The 17565-nt window shown below is 41.8% G+C and overlaps 3 protein-coding genes across 8 annotated transcripts in view; 2 read left to right on the top strand and 1 right to left on the bottom strand.

Moving 5' to 3' along the window:
• Positions 1–3231: 3231 nt before the first annotated feature.
• LOC128339650 (small nuclear ribonucleoprotein F-like) lies at positions 3232–3736 on the top strand. Its single transcript, XM_053283924.1, has one exon. The coding sequence runs from the start codon at positions 3297–3299 to the stop codon at positions 3552–3554; it is 258 nt and encodes an 85-aa protein (XP_053139899.1). The 5' UTR covers positions 3232–3296; the 3' UTR covers positions 3555–3736.
• Positions 3737–5893: 2157 nt separating this feature from the next.
• Positions 5894–11235, bottom strand: BET1L (Bet1 golgi vesicular membrane trafficking protein like). Of its 3 annotated transcripts, none has more exons than XM_053279204.1 (4): positions 11067–11235; positions 9645–9736; positions 8101–8157; positions 5894–7362 (listed from the first exon to the last, which is right to left on the bottom strand). In XM_053279204.1, the coding sequence occupies exons 1-4, from the start codon at positions 11083–11085 to the stop codon at positions 7201–7203; spliced, it is 330 nt and encodes a 109-aa protein (XP_053135179.1). In that variant the 5' UTR covers positions 11086–11235; the 3' UTR covers positions 5894–7200. The 3 variants fall into 3 exon arrangements, with proteins under 3 accessions (XP_053135179.1, XP_053135188.1, XP_053135198.1); XM_053279213.1 differs by lacking the exon at positions 11067–11235 and adding an exon at positions 10549–10710; XM_053279223.1 differs by lacking the exon at positions 11067–11235 and adding an exon at positions 10205–10513.
• Positions 11236–11295: 60 nt separating this feature from the next.
• The window catches only part of RIC8A (RIC8 guanine nucleotide exchange factor A), a 46496-nt gene continuing 40226 nt past the window's right edge, over positions 11296–17565 (top strand). For 2 of the 4 annotated variants that reach the window (XM_053279169.1, XM_053279161.1), the window contains exon 1: positions 12397–13201. The gene's annotated coding sequence lies outside the window, so the exon portion shown is untranslated. Of the gene's footprint in view, positions 11523–12396; positions 13202–17565 lie in introns of those variants that run through there. The other 2 variants (XM_053279140.1, XM_053279150.1) reach the window with 2 other exon arrangements.

Here is a 17565-nt window from a genome sequence, read left to right as displayed (position 1 = left end):
TGGTCAAATTCACATTCAGGTAATGACAGAGAGGCCAAATTTCTAGATACACTAAATCAGTGTTTCTCAACCACCGGTCCCTGGACCGCTGCCGGTCCCCGAAGGCTTGAGTGCCGGTCCCTGACTGGGAGTCAACCCCCCCCCAAACTGAAATCAAGGCACTCACTTCCTCAATTTTGCACATGGCACGGAAGAGGAAGAGTATCACGGAGGCATGGGACCCTTCTTGTGCCTTGCCTCCATGTGCTGCTGAGATCTTCCTACAGCTATCTTATTCCCTATCTTTACAGCTTCAAACTGTATGCGGTGCGGGGGCATGGAGGAAAAAGTATGGCAGTGGGCACCACTTGAAGGGCTGCTGGTTCTTGCATGCTCATTATTTGCAGCCAAAGGTTGGTTGATTGAAACCCAGCTGCCTGTTGTGGTCAAGGCGCCTTGAGAGGGAACGCTGTTTCCCTCTTGCATCAGTGGGGCTTGCTTGTATGTTGTTTTCATTGGCCCCATGTAGCTTTTGAATTTTTCTAATGGCCCAACATACCCTCTCCACTGAGTAATCAGAAGCACCTCCACCCCCACCCCGCACATACTGAAGACATACTGGAGACAAATTTGTTCACCCAGGCTTTTAGATTCAGGGGTTCTCAACCTTGGGTACCCAGACATTGGTGGACTTCTACTCCCATAATCCCCAGCCATAATGGCCAAATGCCATTGTTGTTGGGGGTTATGGGAGTTTAACTGAGAGACCCAAGGTTAAGAACCCCTAATATTCCATGTTTGCAAAAGATTCCAAATTTAATTATTTTAATGCTTATATTATTTTCATTCTAAACTGCCCAGAGATGCATGTTTGGGGCAGTATAGAAGTCTGATAGAGAGATAGATCGACAGACTTGAAACCCCTTTACTAACTGCTGGTCCGGGAAACTGCGCATGAAGAATGTAGCGGTCCTTGAAACTCTGCACGAAGAATTTAGCGGTCCTTGACTCCAAAAAGTTTGAGAAACACTGCACTAAATGACTGCCTTAGAACAGTTGGTCATGGAACTGACCAGACAGAAGGGACCTTGGATTTAATCTGAGTGGTGGCTAAGATCTGGTGTGAGATGTCAGTATTGTGGAACCATTCGGAATGCAATCCAGTTCAGCATATATGTGAGTGAAGAATTACCGAGCAAGTCCAACATGGAGACTTGAGACTTCCGAAGAGGGGACAGGTAAAAAGAAAGCTGAAAGGGAAAGTTAGGAGGGTCAAATCACTACCAAAAGCATGGAGCTTAATTAAAACCACAATCATGAAAGCTCAGTTCATTCCTTCCAAGAAGAAGGAAAGATACCAAGTCCAGAGGATGCCAGCATCACTAACAAGTAAAGGAAACTATTAAAAAAAGGGAAGACTTCCTTCAGAAAATGGAAGTCTTGCCCAAATGAAGAGAATGGAAAAGAACACAAAAGCTTGCAAAGGAAAGGCAAGGAGGTGATAGGGGATGTGAAGAGACACTATGAGGAACATATAGCTAACAGCATCAAAGGGAATAAAAAACTTTATTTTAGCTAAAAATTACAGCATTCTAGAAAATATAACAACTAGATAGATAGATAGATAGATATAGATATATAATTGAAAGACAGAAAATGATAATCTCTCTTAAGCATTGACTTTAACATTAAACATAATTTACCAAAAGGAAATGGGGAGAGTGGGTCCTTCTAATAATAATGTATTTCTTCAAAACATGAACAATTCGTTAAAATTGGACCAAATTGCTGAAAATTCAAATTCTTTACCTTTCCATTGGGGTGGGTGGGGTGTGGATCAGTTCAAATGCTGACAAGGAACACATATTGGTTACCCAAAGTTGCAACTCAGACAGGAGTAAATTTGTCCTTCCAGTGCCATATTATGATCCTTTTGGTAACCCCTCCCCCGCCCCCAAAGAATCCACAATGCTTGATGTAGTGCTCGATTCCATATGCTGGGGATGAACATCCTTGACAAGTAATGATCACTGCAAAGGCATGCTAATAGTCTTATGAATTTCAAGCCAAAATGGAACAATAACCAGACAGGGCCAAACCATATGTGTAAGTGTGCCTAAAAACAGATTGTACCCCCAACATTTAGGAGTCTGCAACCAGCCCTTAATATTCTCCAAGGTGTCCAATAAGTACAAAAAATGGGGGGTTTTGGCAGAAAAATGTATTTAAAATTATGTAAATACATCAGAAGCAGGACTCCTGCCAGAGAGGTGGTTGGACAGATGACAAGGGAGTGAAAGGGATTATTATGGAGGAAATGGAAATTGTAGAGAAGCTGAATTAGTTCTTTGCATCTGTCTTCATGGAAGAGGATACTGAGCATATACCCATGCCTAAACTGAGTTTCTCAGGGATGGAGGCTGAAGAACTGAATCAAGTAGAGGTGACAAGAGATTACATTATTGAAAAATTAAAAATTAACAGATCATTAGGGCCAGATGGTATCCACCTAAGCGTTCTTAAAGAACTCAAATATGAAATTGCTGATCTTATAGCAAAAACTTATAACTTGTTCCTACAATCGGGCTCTGTACCAGAGGACTGGAAAATACTGTAACTCCAATTTTCAAAAAAGGATCCAAGGGGGATCCAGGAAATTACAGGCCAGTCAGCTTTACATCTGTGCCAGGTAAATTGATGGAAAGCATACTTAAGGATAAAATTGTTAAACATATGGAAGAACAGACCTTGCTGAAGGAGAACCAGCATGGTTTTGCAAGGGTAAATTTTGCCTCACTAATCTCTTGGAGTTCTTTGAGAATATCAGCAGGTATGTGGATAAAGGTGATCCAGTTGACATAGTATACTTGGACTTCCAAAAAGCTTTTGATAAAGTTCCTCATCAAAGGCTCTTGAGTAAATTTAGCAGTCATGGGATAAGGGAACAGGTTCATCTGTGGACTGGTAACTGGTTGAAGGACATTAAACGTTAGGGATAAATGGACAGTTTTCATGATGGAGGGAAGTAAAAATTTTAGTTTATTTCTAAATGATTCCAAAGATGGGGTAAGCAGCGGTATGGCCAAATTTGCAAATGACACTAAACTATTTATGGTAGTGAAATCCAAAACAGATTGTGAGGAGTTTCAAAAAGTTCTCTCCAAAGTGGGTGAGTGGGCAACAAAATGGCAAATGTAGTTCAAAGTAAGTAAGTACACTTCCTTGCCTTTTTTTGCTTTTGGAGTTCTGGTGGGCGCAAGTGCTGCGCGCGAGTAATTTTTTGTTGTTGCAGCCACTCCTAGTGCGGTTGGGTTGCCATGAGTTTGCCTTTTAACCCAAAGCCCTTCCTAAACGGGCTAACCGAGAAGCCAGTGATGGTGAAGCTGAAGTGGGGGATGGAATACAAAGGCTACCTCGTCTCTGTCGATGGCTATATGAACATGCAGCTTGCAAATACTGAAGAACATATTGATGGTGTATTATCTGGACATCTTGGCAAAGTTCTGATAAGGTGCAATAATGTCCTTTATATAAGGGGTGTGGAAGAAGAAGAAGATGGAGAAATGAGAGAATAACAAGAAGATGGAGAAATAGGAGAATGAGAGAGTGGAAATGAGACAATGGGAGAAAAATCCTTTTTTTTTTTTTTTAGTGTTAATAGATTTTCATAGTGGGTGGCATCCAGACTAACCTTCCATGAGCAGAAGTAGTCTTCAGGGAAGACTGAGTGGAAGTGGTCTTCTGCACACACACTGCTCCTTCTCTTCATAGGAGTGTCTGCAGATGGAGGGTTAAGTCTTGACGTCGCCTGCTATATGCAGGGCTTTGTGTTCTAGTAAGTGAGCCAACATGCTGAATGTCTTAGACAGGAAAACTGTTAAATGTTGTGGAAGGAAAATAAAGATACTATTTCTGATAAAAACAAACAAACAAACAAAGTAAGTATAAAGTGATGCACAATGGGGCAAAAGAACCCCAACTTCACATATTCACTGATGGTGTCTGAGCTGTCTGTGACTGGCCAGGAAAGGTAACTTGGGATTGTAGTGGACAGCTCATTGAAAATGTCATCTCAGTATGCAGCTGCTGTGAAAAAGGAAAATTCCATGCTAGGGATCACTAGGAAAGGGATTGAGAATAAAACTGCTAATGTTATAATGCCCTTTTGAAAATCTATTGTGTCACCACATTTGAAGTACTGTGTACAGTTTTGGTCACTGTATCTCAAAAAGGACATTTTAGAGTTTTAAAAGGTGCAGAAGGTGGCAACCAAGATGATCGGAGCCTGGAACAGCTTCCTCATGAGGTAAGGCTACAGCATCTGGGGCTTTTTAGTTTAGAGGGGGAAATGCCTAAGGGGAGACATGATAGAGGTCTATAAAATTATGCATGGTATTGAGTGGATAGAGAGAAATTTTTCTCTAAACACTAGAACTAGGGATCATCCCATGAAACTGATTGCCAGGAAATTTAGGACCGACAAAAGGAAGTTCACACAGCACATAATTTATGTATGGAATTCTTTGCCATGGGATGTGGTGACAGTCATCAGCTTGGATGGCTTTAAAAGGGGCTTAGACAAATCCATGGAGAACAGGTCTATCAATGACTACTAGTCTGAGGGCTATAGGCTGCCTTCAGATTTGGAGAGAGGATGCCTCTGAATACCAGTTGCAGGGGAGCAACAGCAGGAGAAAGGACATGCCTTCATCTCTTGTCTGTGGGTGTCCCTGAGGCATCTGGTGGGCCACTGTGCGAAACAGAATGCTGGACTAGATAGGCCTTGTGCCTGATCCAGCAAGGCTGTTCTTATGTTCCCTCCCCCTACAAAGGTATCTGATATGAGGAAACAGGGGTCGCGCCAGGTACCATTCTTCAGCATCTTTTAATTTTTTATATACATTTAGCACATTTCATGTTTCAGTTCCAAAGTACTTTATCATATTTATTGTATTAATTTCCATTTCCCTATAAGCAAGGCCTTGATTATTCCTATTTCAGAGACTGGCATCTGAGGCTGTAAGAGGTTCTTTCTAAAAAGTCACAGAATGAGACTACAAGTCTCTACTCTCTGCCTACTTGATCACTACCACACAATAACTGAATTTGTTGTAAGCACACTGCTGATACACTGATCCAATGTCCTCCCCTACAAACTGCTTTTAAGTCAGTACTGGCCCCTGAAAGATTATACATGTTTAGGTCTCACATTACTCTGTGAAGTTAGGCAGCAACAGTGTGCCACAGTCTGGCTTCAGATATAGATAAATAATATGGTTTTTAATACCTTCCTGGCATCAGAAAATTAGTGATTTAAATAATTCTGCATCTTTTGATAACATACCTGGGTGAAAGGCTGCTTAGGATGTCAGTGGTCTCAGAACCATTTCACACATTACATGTTGAAGTTTACATCTGAAGTGTTTTAAGTGCCACCTGAAGAAGTGGTATGAATGTGACAAACGTGTTTGCCAACAAATCTATATACAGAAACACTTGTCTAAGAGCCATGCTAAGTTATAGCTCCATATAGCTGGAAGAGCAGATGGTAAACCCAGGTTTGATTCTGTATAAAGTGTGAAATGTCCCAAATTCAGAAGAAGCTAAAGCAGCTGCTCTTGTTGTTGAGGAGAACTTATATATAAATCCTGAACAAGCCTGACTAACATGTCAATTTGGTCTAAAGAGTGGTGAGCAATCGTCAAGCAGTAAAGACACCAACTCCTATACTGCAAATAACTAAGGCTGCGGTCATAAAAGCTATCTTGATTATTCTTGTTTGTATGCATGTACCTACAAACATATTTGCTTTCCAAATCTCATAGCAGACCAAAGCTCACTATGAAACCACCTGCAATATTTCAGAATTTATCCTTAGGACAGATGTACTTGCAGAAGATAATACACTGTTAAGTATTTAAAACCTGCTTAATTTTATTTTAAAGTTAAAAAGCAACATGAAGAGGCTATTGCTACAGTGACAGGTTGTGGAATAATTGACAAACACAAGTGATTTACCCAAGATAAAATGCATCCAAATCAGAGCAGTGTACCAATTGAAGCAAGATTCAGAATGGATTGCCACTACATTCTTCTTTTCAAATCATTACATTCTTCTGTTTGTACAGTAAATAATTTCAGGGAAATCAGAATGTTAGGCTACTAGATGAGATAAACACACCCACACACCCCAGCTTAGTTCCAATTTTTCTGTCAAACCTATTTGGCACTCTGGGTGCCAAAGCCTAGTCTATCTCTCTCTCTCCCTCTCCTTCACACACACACTCTGATTTTTAAAAAAAACCTAAGGAGAAAGTTATGTAATTTCTGAGAGGTGTTTGGATTAAAGGGTATAACTATTTACGAGCTAGCTATGACAGATAAAGCACTCCACAGAAAGTTTAATTTGGAAACAGAAGGAAACCCCTTAAATACATGAAATGCTTTCAGATATAAAACAGATGTTGTTATTTGGTTGCGTATAGCCACAGACAAATATAAATAATCCAGCGAGGACACTGAGTAGAAAGCAAGCAGAAGTGATAACATCTGTTCAAGCTGTCTTTTCCCCTTTCATTATAAGTATTCTAAGTATCTCTATACTACTAAGCAAGACCTCAAAGTAACAAGTAAATACAGGACTGTGTAAGTGCTGATGTTTCCAGAAGTAGAGTTAAAGCTAAACAGTTTTGCAAGGAAAGTGTCCACAGCAAAGCTAGACTAGTTCTCGGATGTATGCCTCCTAATATCACATTCCTCTAGGCAACATCTTCAAATAAACTGAACATTGGAACATCTCTGCTGTGAGATGAGCATCAGGATGTTCTTGCTGAGCTCCAAACCCTAGGAAGCACATCACCAGCAAGCTTCCCCTCCTGCCCAACAGTGTGGTTAAGGAAATGTATGAAGGCTTCATTTCAACAAGGAGGTGAATTATGCTGTATTTAAGCGTTCAAAGGGAGAATGACAAAATACAGTATATTTTTTATAAAAACAACACACGCACACGCACGCACACGCACACACACACACACACACACAACCACCAAGAAAGGTGACACTTGTAGTTCATAAAGAAGTCTCTGGACCACTGTGAACATGTGAACAATCCTTCCCAGGATACACATTTGAAAGTCTTCCAAAGCATTTCCCCCCACTTTCCAATTATCAGTTTTTTTTCCTTCAACAAGCATTCTAGTGTAATGATCCTGACAATTTCTCTCAAGTCCTTGTCACCAAATAATAGAGGATGAAGAAGACAACAATTAGTCCAGTAGACACGTAACACAGGAGTTTGTGATTGTCTCTCCCTGACCGGGTCATAGTGGAAAAACGCTTCACGCTCCCTGTTAGAAGATCTGTCACACTCATGAAGTCAGAATCCTGAGGCAGAAAAAAGGTAAAATAAGACATTGTTTATTGAAGAAAAAGAGTGGATGACACCCAGACTAAATTACTCTTGAACTGAAATTAAGCAGTTGTTAAAGAGTAATTCCTAGGAAGTACTACTGAACAACTCGTTTGGATGTCAGGTGGTACCTTTACTCTATTAGCAAAGGGAATTATACTGCAAACCCCAACAGGGGCAAAGATGATACACAGCAATCCACCCATCCAAGAGGGGTGCATGCTCACTGCTTCCGAGCCAGTCAACAGCCTGATCAATCAGATTCCAAAGGTGAAGGCTGTTCTGTGCTTTTGAAGCTGTGCGTCATTATTGTGCACTCCTATTGCCATTATTCCCAATGCGTAGCTTCAGAGGCATGGTGCAGCCTCAGTCTTTGGAAGCTGTGTGGATGGGCTCTTGGCTGGCTCAGAAGTAGTGAGTGTATTTAAATCTACTAAAATGGATTTTAAAAGAACAAGTCAATTTTAGAGGAACTACTTTCAAAGACATTGAATTCAGCTCAACTAAATTCCACTTTCACAGTTGCCCTTCAAATATTTAACAATAAATGTCAAAGTCTACAGAAGTTTGCACATTTTTTCCATACATGGTTGTGCCTTCTATATAAGAAATTGTAAACTGCTGGACTATTTCCATATCAATCAGTTTTTCTCTGATTAGATCAGGTGTATTCGTATACTTAATGTTTGTACGGAGAGCAAATAGTTCCTCACCATGCCATCCAGGTAGTGATTTTGATCTTCAGCATCTTTGTCAATGTCCAGTGCAAGCTATTCAAAACACAGAAATGAACATTTGTTGAAACCACATAATAAAATCTTGGAAAGGAAGAAGTTGAGTGAAAATGATGAAAGATTAGTCTCTAAGATGTATAAGTTGTTGCTTTTGGAGGATACAAGAGATGAAGTGGTCAAAATGACTATGATAAAATGGGCTCAAGATGTGGGTCATAATATAGATATGGCTGCTTGGGAAAAATTATGGGAAACTGATTTAAAGTTTACTGAATGTTGTTATACTTTAAAAGAAAATTATTATAAGATGATGTATAGGTGGTATAGGTCACCGAAAAAATTAGCGTTAATGTATAAAAATGTTTCAAACAAATGTTGGAAATGTGGACAATGTGAAGGAACTTTTTTCCATATGTGGTGGTCATGTGGGAAGGCAAAGGCCTTTGGGGATATGATATACAATGAGCTGAAGAAAATCTTCAAAGTGACATTTCTTAAGAGGCCAGAATCCTTCCTGCTGGGAATAACTGAAAGAGAGTTCTCCGGAAGAAAGTTAACATTTTTTATGTATGCAACCACGGCAGCCAGGACAGTATAGGCACAAAAATGGAATGACATTAAAATGCCCCCAAAAGAAGACTGGTTGATAAAAAATTTGGAATATGCTGAGATGGCAAAGCTTACAGCACTTATAAGAGAGAACAATTTGGAATGTTTTAAAGAATATTGGGAATGATTTTTGCTTTACTTAAAGAATAATTTTTTAATATGGACTTTTCAGTAGGGTTTAAAATATAGTAATAACAGCAGGTTGTGTTGGGTAAAATCTAGTAGCATTGTGGAGTATATATGTTTTGAATTATTATAGCAATGGTTTATATGTATAGTTATTGTGAACTTCACAGATAGGCAAGCGGAAGTCAATATTCACTTATGTGTAGAAATTAGATAAATGAATGGAATTTGAATGTAAAAGCTATTGTAAAATCCAACAAAATTTAAAATGCAAAGAAAAATAATAAAAAAATAAAATAAAATCTTGGACAAGACTAATAAGAATTGCAGGTAAATGAAAAAGAGCATCATTTGCTTTTTAATTTTTTTATTATTATTATTTTACATTTTATATCCCGCTCTTCCTCCAAGGAGCCCAGAGTGGTGTACTACATAAGTTTCTCCTCACCACAACCCTGTGAAGTAGGTTAGGCTGAGAGAGAAGTGACTGGCCCAGAGTCACCCAGCAGGTATCATGGCTAAATGTGGATTTGAACTCTGGTTTCCCCAGTCCTAGTCCAGCACTCTAGCCACTAACACCACGCCACTACACCACGCTTCCAACCTCTCCCAAAAACAATATATATCTTCAACATAACCCCTCCCGTCACAAATTCTATGACCAGCTACAATAAGTAAAATAAAACAGAAATTAGAAAACCTAAACCTCAAAACTTCTGGGGAACAACACTTATCAGTGTACAGTAACACAGTGATGAAAAAGCAAGCAGATGAAGTCATTAACATACCGATTTTAGCCTGGTGACTTTAGTGGATAGGTTTTCTGCCATGCGCTTGTTTTCCTCATCTAGCATATCATCCACAGCACTTGGGTTCTGACCTGAAATTAAGAGAAAATGTCTTGCCACTTATACATATTGCAAAGCCATACGAAGTCATTAAACATAATGAATCGAAATAAGATGGGCTTCTTTGCAGACCTTCTCCCAACTTCTCAGTCATTGCCCCCAGACTTTGGAATGCTCTCCCGGTGGGCATCCGCTCCCCAGTCTCCATCACAGTTTTTAGAAAGCAAGTAAAATCTTGGCTTTTTACCCAGGCTTTTAAATGAGTGTTTTGTTTGCAGCTGCTTTGTATTTTATGGTTATATTGTACATGCTTTTAAAGCTTTTGATTAGATTTGTGTTTTTATATTCCATTTGAATTCTTATTGTCCAGTTTTTATGGTTTTAGATTGTGTTAAATGTTTTTTTAAACTGCCGTGAGATTATTTTAATGAAAGTCAGTATAAAAATTTAACAACAAACAAACTTGCAAAATCTGAAAGCGCAGTGACTTCCCCACTTACCAGGGTACTGATGTTACACCAGGGTGGGAACATAAGAAGTGTGCTAGAAAAAGGTCCTCACATCACCATTATGGAAGGCCAACAGACTGTGTGTCCAATTCCCTGAACAGCACACCTGACCACCACCTCATTGGTTCTGGTGTAACTTCAATCAGCACTGTCTCCTTTCACTATGCCCCAAGTCAGGGGCATAGGCAGAAAGTGAACAAGTGGGAAACACAGTGTGCCAGGAGGAAAGGAGGATGAAGAATTTGTAGTCATCTTTTTTCTTTCCCTCCACAGGGCTTTGTCTTTCACAGCTACCTGGCAAATAAAAATTCAACAGGCACAGCTTTCACACCGACCTGGGCAAGTGGCCATGTGATTAGGTTTGCCAACTCTCTAAGGATCACCCTGGAGTTTGCAGGAAGCAGCATCAATCTCCAGGTGATTACCGAAGAGCAACCCTGGACATTTTAATGGCTTGATATTATAACACATCCGGGGCGGGGGAGGGGAGAGAGAGAGAGAGACTCAAGGAACAGCTTAAGGCACAATTGGCAGCACCAGATGTGACAGGCACTATAATAACCTGTCCCACGGCTGTTAAAAGGCACAGGAGCCCCGGCGCCGACACAGAAAAGGTGGCAACTCTAAGCTGGCGAGAAGCAGAAAGCCCTCTCTTCCCTGCATTCCTTTGTGCCCACTCTGCTTCCTCATCAGCAGCACAGGAGACGAGAGAGGCCCCATCTGGGGGCAGGAGGGGAAGCAAAAGCAACAGGGCCTCCTTCTCTCGGGCGGGCCCTCCTGCCCCGCGTCCCGCTCGCTCGGTATCCACACCAGCACCACCCCCGCGGCCCCGGACCCCCTTCTGGGGGCTCACCTCGGCCCCAGTCTGCCATGGCTGCTTCCGGCCTCGGTGTCTCTCACTCCGCCCTTGCGGGGGCGGAGCACCAGCCGCCTCTCTCGGCGACGCGGGGGAGGAGGGAATGCTGGCTCGCGGCGGCGTCAGGGGCGCTCGGCCCGCCCCTCTGCTGGCAAAGAAGGCACGCAGGACTGGCGGCCGGGCGTCTTCTGGTGTTGTTGCTGGCGCTCAGGGCTTCCTCTGCTCCGGCGCCAGTGTTGCTGCGGGGGATCAATGAAGGGGCGCTGTCTGCCATGCTAGGCAGCCGAGAGAGAGGCTCCCGTTGCCGGCAAGGCCCTGCCACTGGGGGCCGATGCGGCCGCCACAGGGCCAAAGATTTGGGTCCTGTTGAGGCAGCGGCTGATTATTGCGCAGCTCCCCATTTGTTTTGGTGGGGCTTGTTCAAAAAGACTGGATCTTGCCCCCGTTAAGCGGGTGGGTAAGATCTGAATGTAACCCTTCAGGCATTAAAATGCCTTGGATTGGGTCTGGATTTCATAAACTACAACTCCCATCATCCCCAGCCACAGTGGCCGCCCGCAGACGGCGGGAGTTGTAGTTTAACAACAGCTGGAGGACCAAGTTTGCCCATCCCCTGCAGCTGCTGGGCACATGCCCGGCTTGCTCCTGTGCCCTCAACGGAGGTTTGAGATGCATAAATGCGGGTGAAGCTCTTCATGGCAGAGAGAGCCTAAAGCCTGTCACACCCTCCCTTGCGCGATACTGCAGACCAAACTGCTGCTCACGGGAAAGAAGCTAGAGGGGCTGGTTCAAAGGCTGACTACTCCGCCTCCCCCTTTTCTGTACTGAAGATTGCGGGGAGGGGAAGGTGGTCTCTCCCCTTCCCCGCTTAGTATGGATCCTTTAATCTGCTTTTAACAACCGTATGATAGGCAGAAAATCGAACGATGCGTTACTGCCTTTTTATTGTGAAGGGAAAGCTGCAGTGGTCGAATTCCTGCCTGTCACACAGCTGGTTAAAATATATGGAGCACAACCAGCCAGGGGGAAGAAAAAAGATGGCAACCCTGCCCCACCTTCCGCTCACCATCTCTTCCTGACCGATACGGGAATGCTGACCATAGAATCTTTTTAGTGCCCCATACATCCACATTTTACATAGCTGCTGCATATGTCCCAACACTGGGCAGATGAAAGTACTTATTTTACCCCAGGGGAGCAAGAAGCTCAGAGCACCACTGGAGACAAGTAAAAGGAATGACCCATTAACAATAATAGAAGCTGTATGTGTTACAGCCATACCTTTCCATGGTGTTTTTTTGGGGTGGGTGGGGTGGGGTGTTAAATACATTAACTTAAAGCATATGACATCAAGAGAAAAATCGAGACTCAAGTGCAATCCTGCACAAAGGATGCTTATATTCCTTAGAAGTAAATGGGATTTAGGTTGCAATCCTGAACACAAGAGAGCAAAATCTCAGGAGGACTTACTTCAGAATGAATATATGTAAACATGTGATTCATTAATCTGGAGGAGAGGTGCATATATTTGTAGAAATGCCTTTTACAGAAGAATTGGGTGTGTTGTTTTTGTCATGGAAGTATCAAAACAGCTGGAATCGAAGATAACCTTATTTTCTTAATTAAAATGGTTGGAGGATTTTAGTAACTCTCCGAGATTAAAACAAGATCCAGCGGTACATCTCCATGTCTTCTGCCCTTTGGGGTGTCCTATATTTGATGCTGGTTTGCCGTTTTGGACTGTTTTCTCGGAAGCAAGGTCAAGAAGAGTTGAGTGCCGCCGATTAGTCTCCCAGTGCCCTCATTGCTCACTTCCGTGTGGTTTTCTCGTCTTCGTCTTGTCAGCCTGGGGCAGAGCACTAGCAGAGTTGTGGGAGAGGCGGAACTCCCAAGGGGCCAGTTCTTTTTCTGCTCCTGTCTCAGGACGAGTAACCCCGCAGCATTGTGATTCCTTCTGCTTTTTCTGTTAGCAGGATTTCCCAGCATACCGACAACAAAGCTACATGCTCCTCCTGAAAACTGCATTTGGAGGGTTGGGGGAAGGAGAGCGGGAGCGTTGCTGCATTCAGGAAATGAAGCAGGAAGCCTGATTGAAAGCTGCACATACAAAAGCCTGTGGAACTAAAAAGAAGGTAACATTTTTCTTCCCCTTGCTAATATTTTAATTACTGATTGGTTTGGTTTTTAAAGTTTCTGATTTAATTAAGGGGAATGGTACACTAGGTAGTACTAGTGGGGGGAGGATTTTGCTTAGGAAAGCTCTGATAATATAACTTCTTTTAACCATGGTTGCAGAAAGTTGTTTGTTTTTTTAATCGTAGCATTAGTATGCTGGCATAGGGCAGGCTGAATGGAAAATTGACCTTTTTTCTCTAGCCTGTGGATGCTTTCCAAAGGGATTTGGATGGCAGTAGGTTCTGATGTATTTTGAAAGATTAACTTAGCTGATTATGTAGAAATGGTCTGGCTGAACAAAAACCCATCTGATTTCAGTCTTATATTTTCATATGTACAGGTTTGTATATGAGGATTTGTATGTTCTGTTAATGTAGGAATGAACATTTTGATGAATTAAAAAAAATTGGAAATTTTTTGTGTTGGGTGGATGAAAAACACACTAATGTGGTTATTGCTAAATGACAAAGTATTATCCTCATACACAGATGTGGAACTGTGGATAAAATGGAAGCTACATATGGGTGATTATTCTCCCACACTTGAATCTTATTTGAAGGGCTATCTCTTTCCTAAGTGCCGTACTCTTTTTTTTTTTTAAAGACTATCGCAACTACAAAAAGTGATCTTGTTTCACAAACTACTATTCATATAATTAATTTGGATAGTAGCCTTATCCTTTGGTAAATTATCATTTGTTGATATGCTTGCTTCCATTGATGGAAGTTGACATTCTTTAATACAACCTGGGCTTTTGTGTTGTAGCAGTCAATACAAAATGTAAGATGACAAACATACGTATATTTATTTAATACATTTAGGCAGGTCCAATGAAAATAGCCTACTGCTACTAACATAAATATTTATATACTGCTCTTTAACAAAAGCTCTCTAAGTGGTTTACACACAAAAATAAATGAGATGGTTCCCTGTCCCCAGTTTGGATAACCTCAGTATTTAACTACATGATATGTGGAAGATATATAGTGCATTTTGCAATTAGGGGCCAACAAGTATGGACCATAACAAAATGTTGCAGTATATTCCTGGTGTTCATATATTATCGGAGCCTCTGTTTGAGCATGGTGGGGGGGAAACAGAAGTTAGCAACAAAGGCAGGAGTTCCTACTGTAACTTGAGTTTTCATATGCATCCCCCCCTGAGTGCCGCCGCCGCCCTGCTTTCTAGTTTGTGTGTGTGAGTGTGGGTACTGATGCTGAATCCCAGTTCCTTTTCATCCTGTTGTGACTGTCCTGAGGGAGCATTCTTCAAGCTGAGATACTTCCCACTCTTTTTGTTCAAGACCTTCTTTCCCACCCTTGCCCCTGAGTTCCATTAGCTCCACCCACCTGGTTTTCTGCTAAGTACCCTCTGAGTCTGCAAACATTCTGTTCCATTGAGTTACACTTGGGCAGTTTGAGGGCTTTTTTTGTTTCCTTAGGTTACTCCCTCTCCAGATTTTTGTGAAACTGATGTACCTGCTGATACCTTCCTCTTAGGAATATAGCCAGTATTTATATTCCACTCTTACATGGGAACACAGGCAGCTGCCATATGTTTAGACCATTTAACAGTCCGACCATTGGTCCATCTAGCTCAGTATTGTCTACACAGACTGGCAGCAGCTTCTCCAAGGTAGGTGGAGTCCTCTCAGCCCTATCTTGGAGATGTCAGGGAGGGAACCAGAAACCTTCTACATGTAAACATGCATGTGCTCTTCACAGAGTGGCCCCATCCCCTAAGGGGAATATTTTACAGTACTCACATGTAGTCTCCCATTCAAATGCAATCTAAGGGGCCTGCCTAAGCAGGCAGGCTCTGCTTAGCAAAGGGGACAATTCATGCTTGCTACCACAAGACCAATAAGCCACCTAATGGCAGAGGTTGCCAGTTCAAATCCCCGCTGGTATGTTTCCCAGATTATGATTATATCACCTATATCAGGCAGCAGTGATATAGGAAGATGCTGAAAGGCATCATCTCATACTATGCTGGAGATGGCAATGGTACACCCCTCCTGTATTCTACCAAAGACAACCACAGGGCTCTGTGGTCTCCAGGAATTGACACTGACTTGACGGCACACTTTGTTTTACCACAAGACCTGTTCTCTGGTTATGTGTCCATAAGGATAATAACATTTCCAACTTTTCCAGAAATAGATATGATTCACACAATTATTTTGTGCCTTGTTTTTTAGCCCAGATTTTACTTTGTGGCAAATGGGTTATGCTGTTTGGCAACCTGATTGTCTTTATGAATCATAAACATCGGGCATAAACATTGTTTGCCCCTCAAATGCAGACCTTCCTAATATGAGTTGAGCAACAGTGTGCCAACTTGCAGCTGTTACAAGTGATCTCAGTGACCCATCTAGCAGTGGGTCATGGTGAAACTTGGGATGAACATGCCCAAAGTGATGGTGTGGTTTTAAAAATAAGTTAGAGAAATATTATAAGATGTAACTTGGGAAATATTAAAACAGGACAGTGAAGCTCCCCTATTAGCCCACTTCCCCAGTTGCAATTAAATAAAATGGAACACTGTAGAGAGAGTTGGTCTGTTTCTTGGGCCCTCTTGTTCCCTACCTCCATAGAGCTCCATGGAGCTGCTTAGTGTTGGTCTGGCTTAATAACTGTAGTGAAAACGTTGAGACCCCAATCCAGAATTGCTGGTTAATGCAAATTTTTCCACTGGGTGGATTTTGGATTAGACCCGGAGTTCCTATTCTGCTACTATCTGGACTCAAATCCAAGCCAAATGAAAGAAATGAGTTTACATGTGTGTTGGTCAGGACTTGTTTGGGATGGATTAGGCAGGTAGAAACAAGATGAAACCCAAGCATTTAAGATGAACAATGGGGACAGTTTTTCTGAACTTAACAGACGCTAATGTAACAGTGAGAACTTCTGTCACTTTCATCTTTTTGTCTAGAGCAAGGCCAAGCTCTAGAAAATTGGTAGAGTGTTTCTATCATTATCCCCTGATCAGGTGAAGCTGGGTGATCTGATTTCTTCAGAATTTTCTGGAATGTTACTAAATGTGGATCAGATAGTTTCTCTAAAACCCAACAGTGTTCCAGGATCTAGTGATATGGACCCTGGTCCAACTCAATTTGCAAGCAGTTAGTTACATGTAGTTAGTTACATGTAACTAACAGATGCAAAGAAGACTGCTTATTATTGTATTATTTGTTTGTAATAACTCTTCTTATGCTTTTCAGACTCTTCTTCCTCCTCGCCCAACCTTCACTTAGGGGGTCTGGTTACATTCTGTTTTAAAAGAGAGCTAAATTCTTATGAGATGAGGCATTTCCCAGTTTGGCCCAAGACTGATCATGCTTTGCGAGAATTGACAATACTTGTATCCAGTCATAGAGATATTGTTCTTTATTTCTTTATTTAGAAATTGTTTGGTGATGTATTTTTTAGCAGCTTGGAAAGAAGTCGTGGCAAGCAGTTAATTATTTACATGTAAACATGTATCTAATTACTGTATGTATGTATCCTAGAACTGCTTTATGTGGTAGTGGAGTTACACTGGTGATCTTCTCTGTAAAGTGTGAAGGGCAGACACCTTCTAAAGTGAGACATAACTCTTAGACAGTACAACTTGAGATATCTTAGGACTGTTGTCAGGCTTTGCCATTCTGGCTTGTGCAAGGCTTGCAACTCCAGGCGGGAGGCATACATCATGTCCAGCCTTTCCTGGTTATTCAGGCCAGATTCTATATACAGGAGGATCCTCTTGAGCTCTAGATTAGAAAGCTGAGCACTCGGGGTGTGGGGTGGGCTAGGGATGGAGGTTTTTTACTCCTGTTCCATCTTGTGCATGCAGCCTGATGATTTCTCATGCCTGGACTCTACTGCTTGTCACGTCCTGTATTGTGATTAGAATGACTGCAGGAGGGAAACAAACATGGCTGTGCCCCTTTAAACAGCTGCCAGTCTCTTGTCAACCACCCTGAGCTATTTTTGGAAGGGCAGTATAGAAATCAAAATAATAATAATAATAGGGGCCACAGAAATCACCATCAGCCAATTACAAAAAGCAACTTTACTGGGAACAGCCTATATTCTGCGACGATATCTATAACAACAGCAACAACATTGACAATAAAATTCAGCCATCCCAGGTCCTTGGGAGGGACTTGATGTCTGGATAAAACAAACCAGTCAATAACACCTGTCTGACTGTGTAAATAAATAAATAAATAAATAAATCAAATCTTAGTTACCTTGTAGGGGCTGTTTTGCATGCACATAGTATGTTCAGCATGGTGATGCAGAGGAAACATTGACATCCGAGTTCAGGATCAGAA

The sequence above is a fragment of the Hemicordylus capensis genome, chromosome 1 (assembly GCF_027244095.1).
Source record: "Hemicordylus capensis ecotype Gifberg chromosome 1, rHemCap1.1.pri, whole genome shotgun sequence".
Classification (NCBI taxonomy): Eukaryota; Metazoa; Chordata; class Lepidosauria; order Squamata; family Cordylidae; genus Hemicordylus; species Hemicordylus capensis.
Note: the sequence above shows the minus strand (reverse complement) of the source record. Positions and strands in the feature narration are given on the sequence as shown.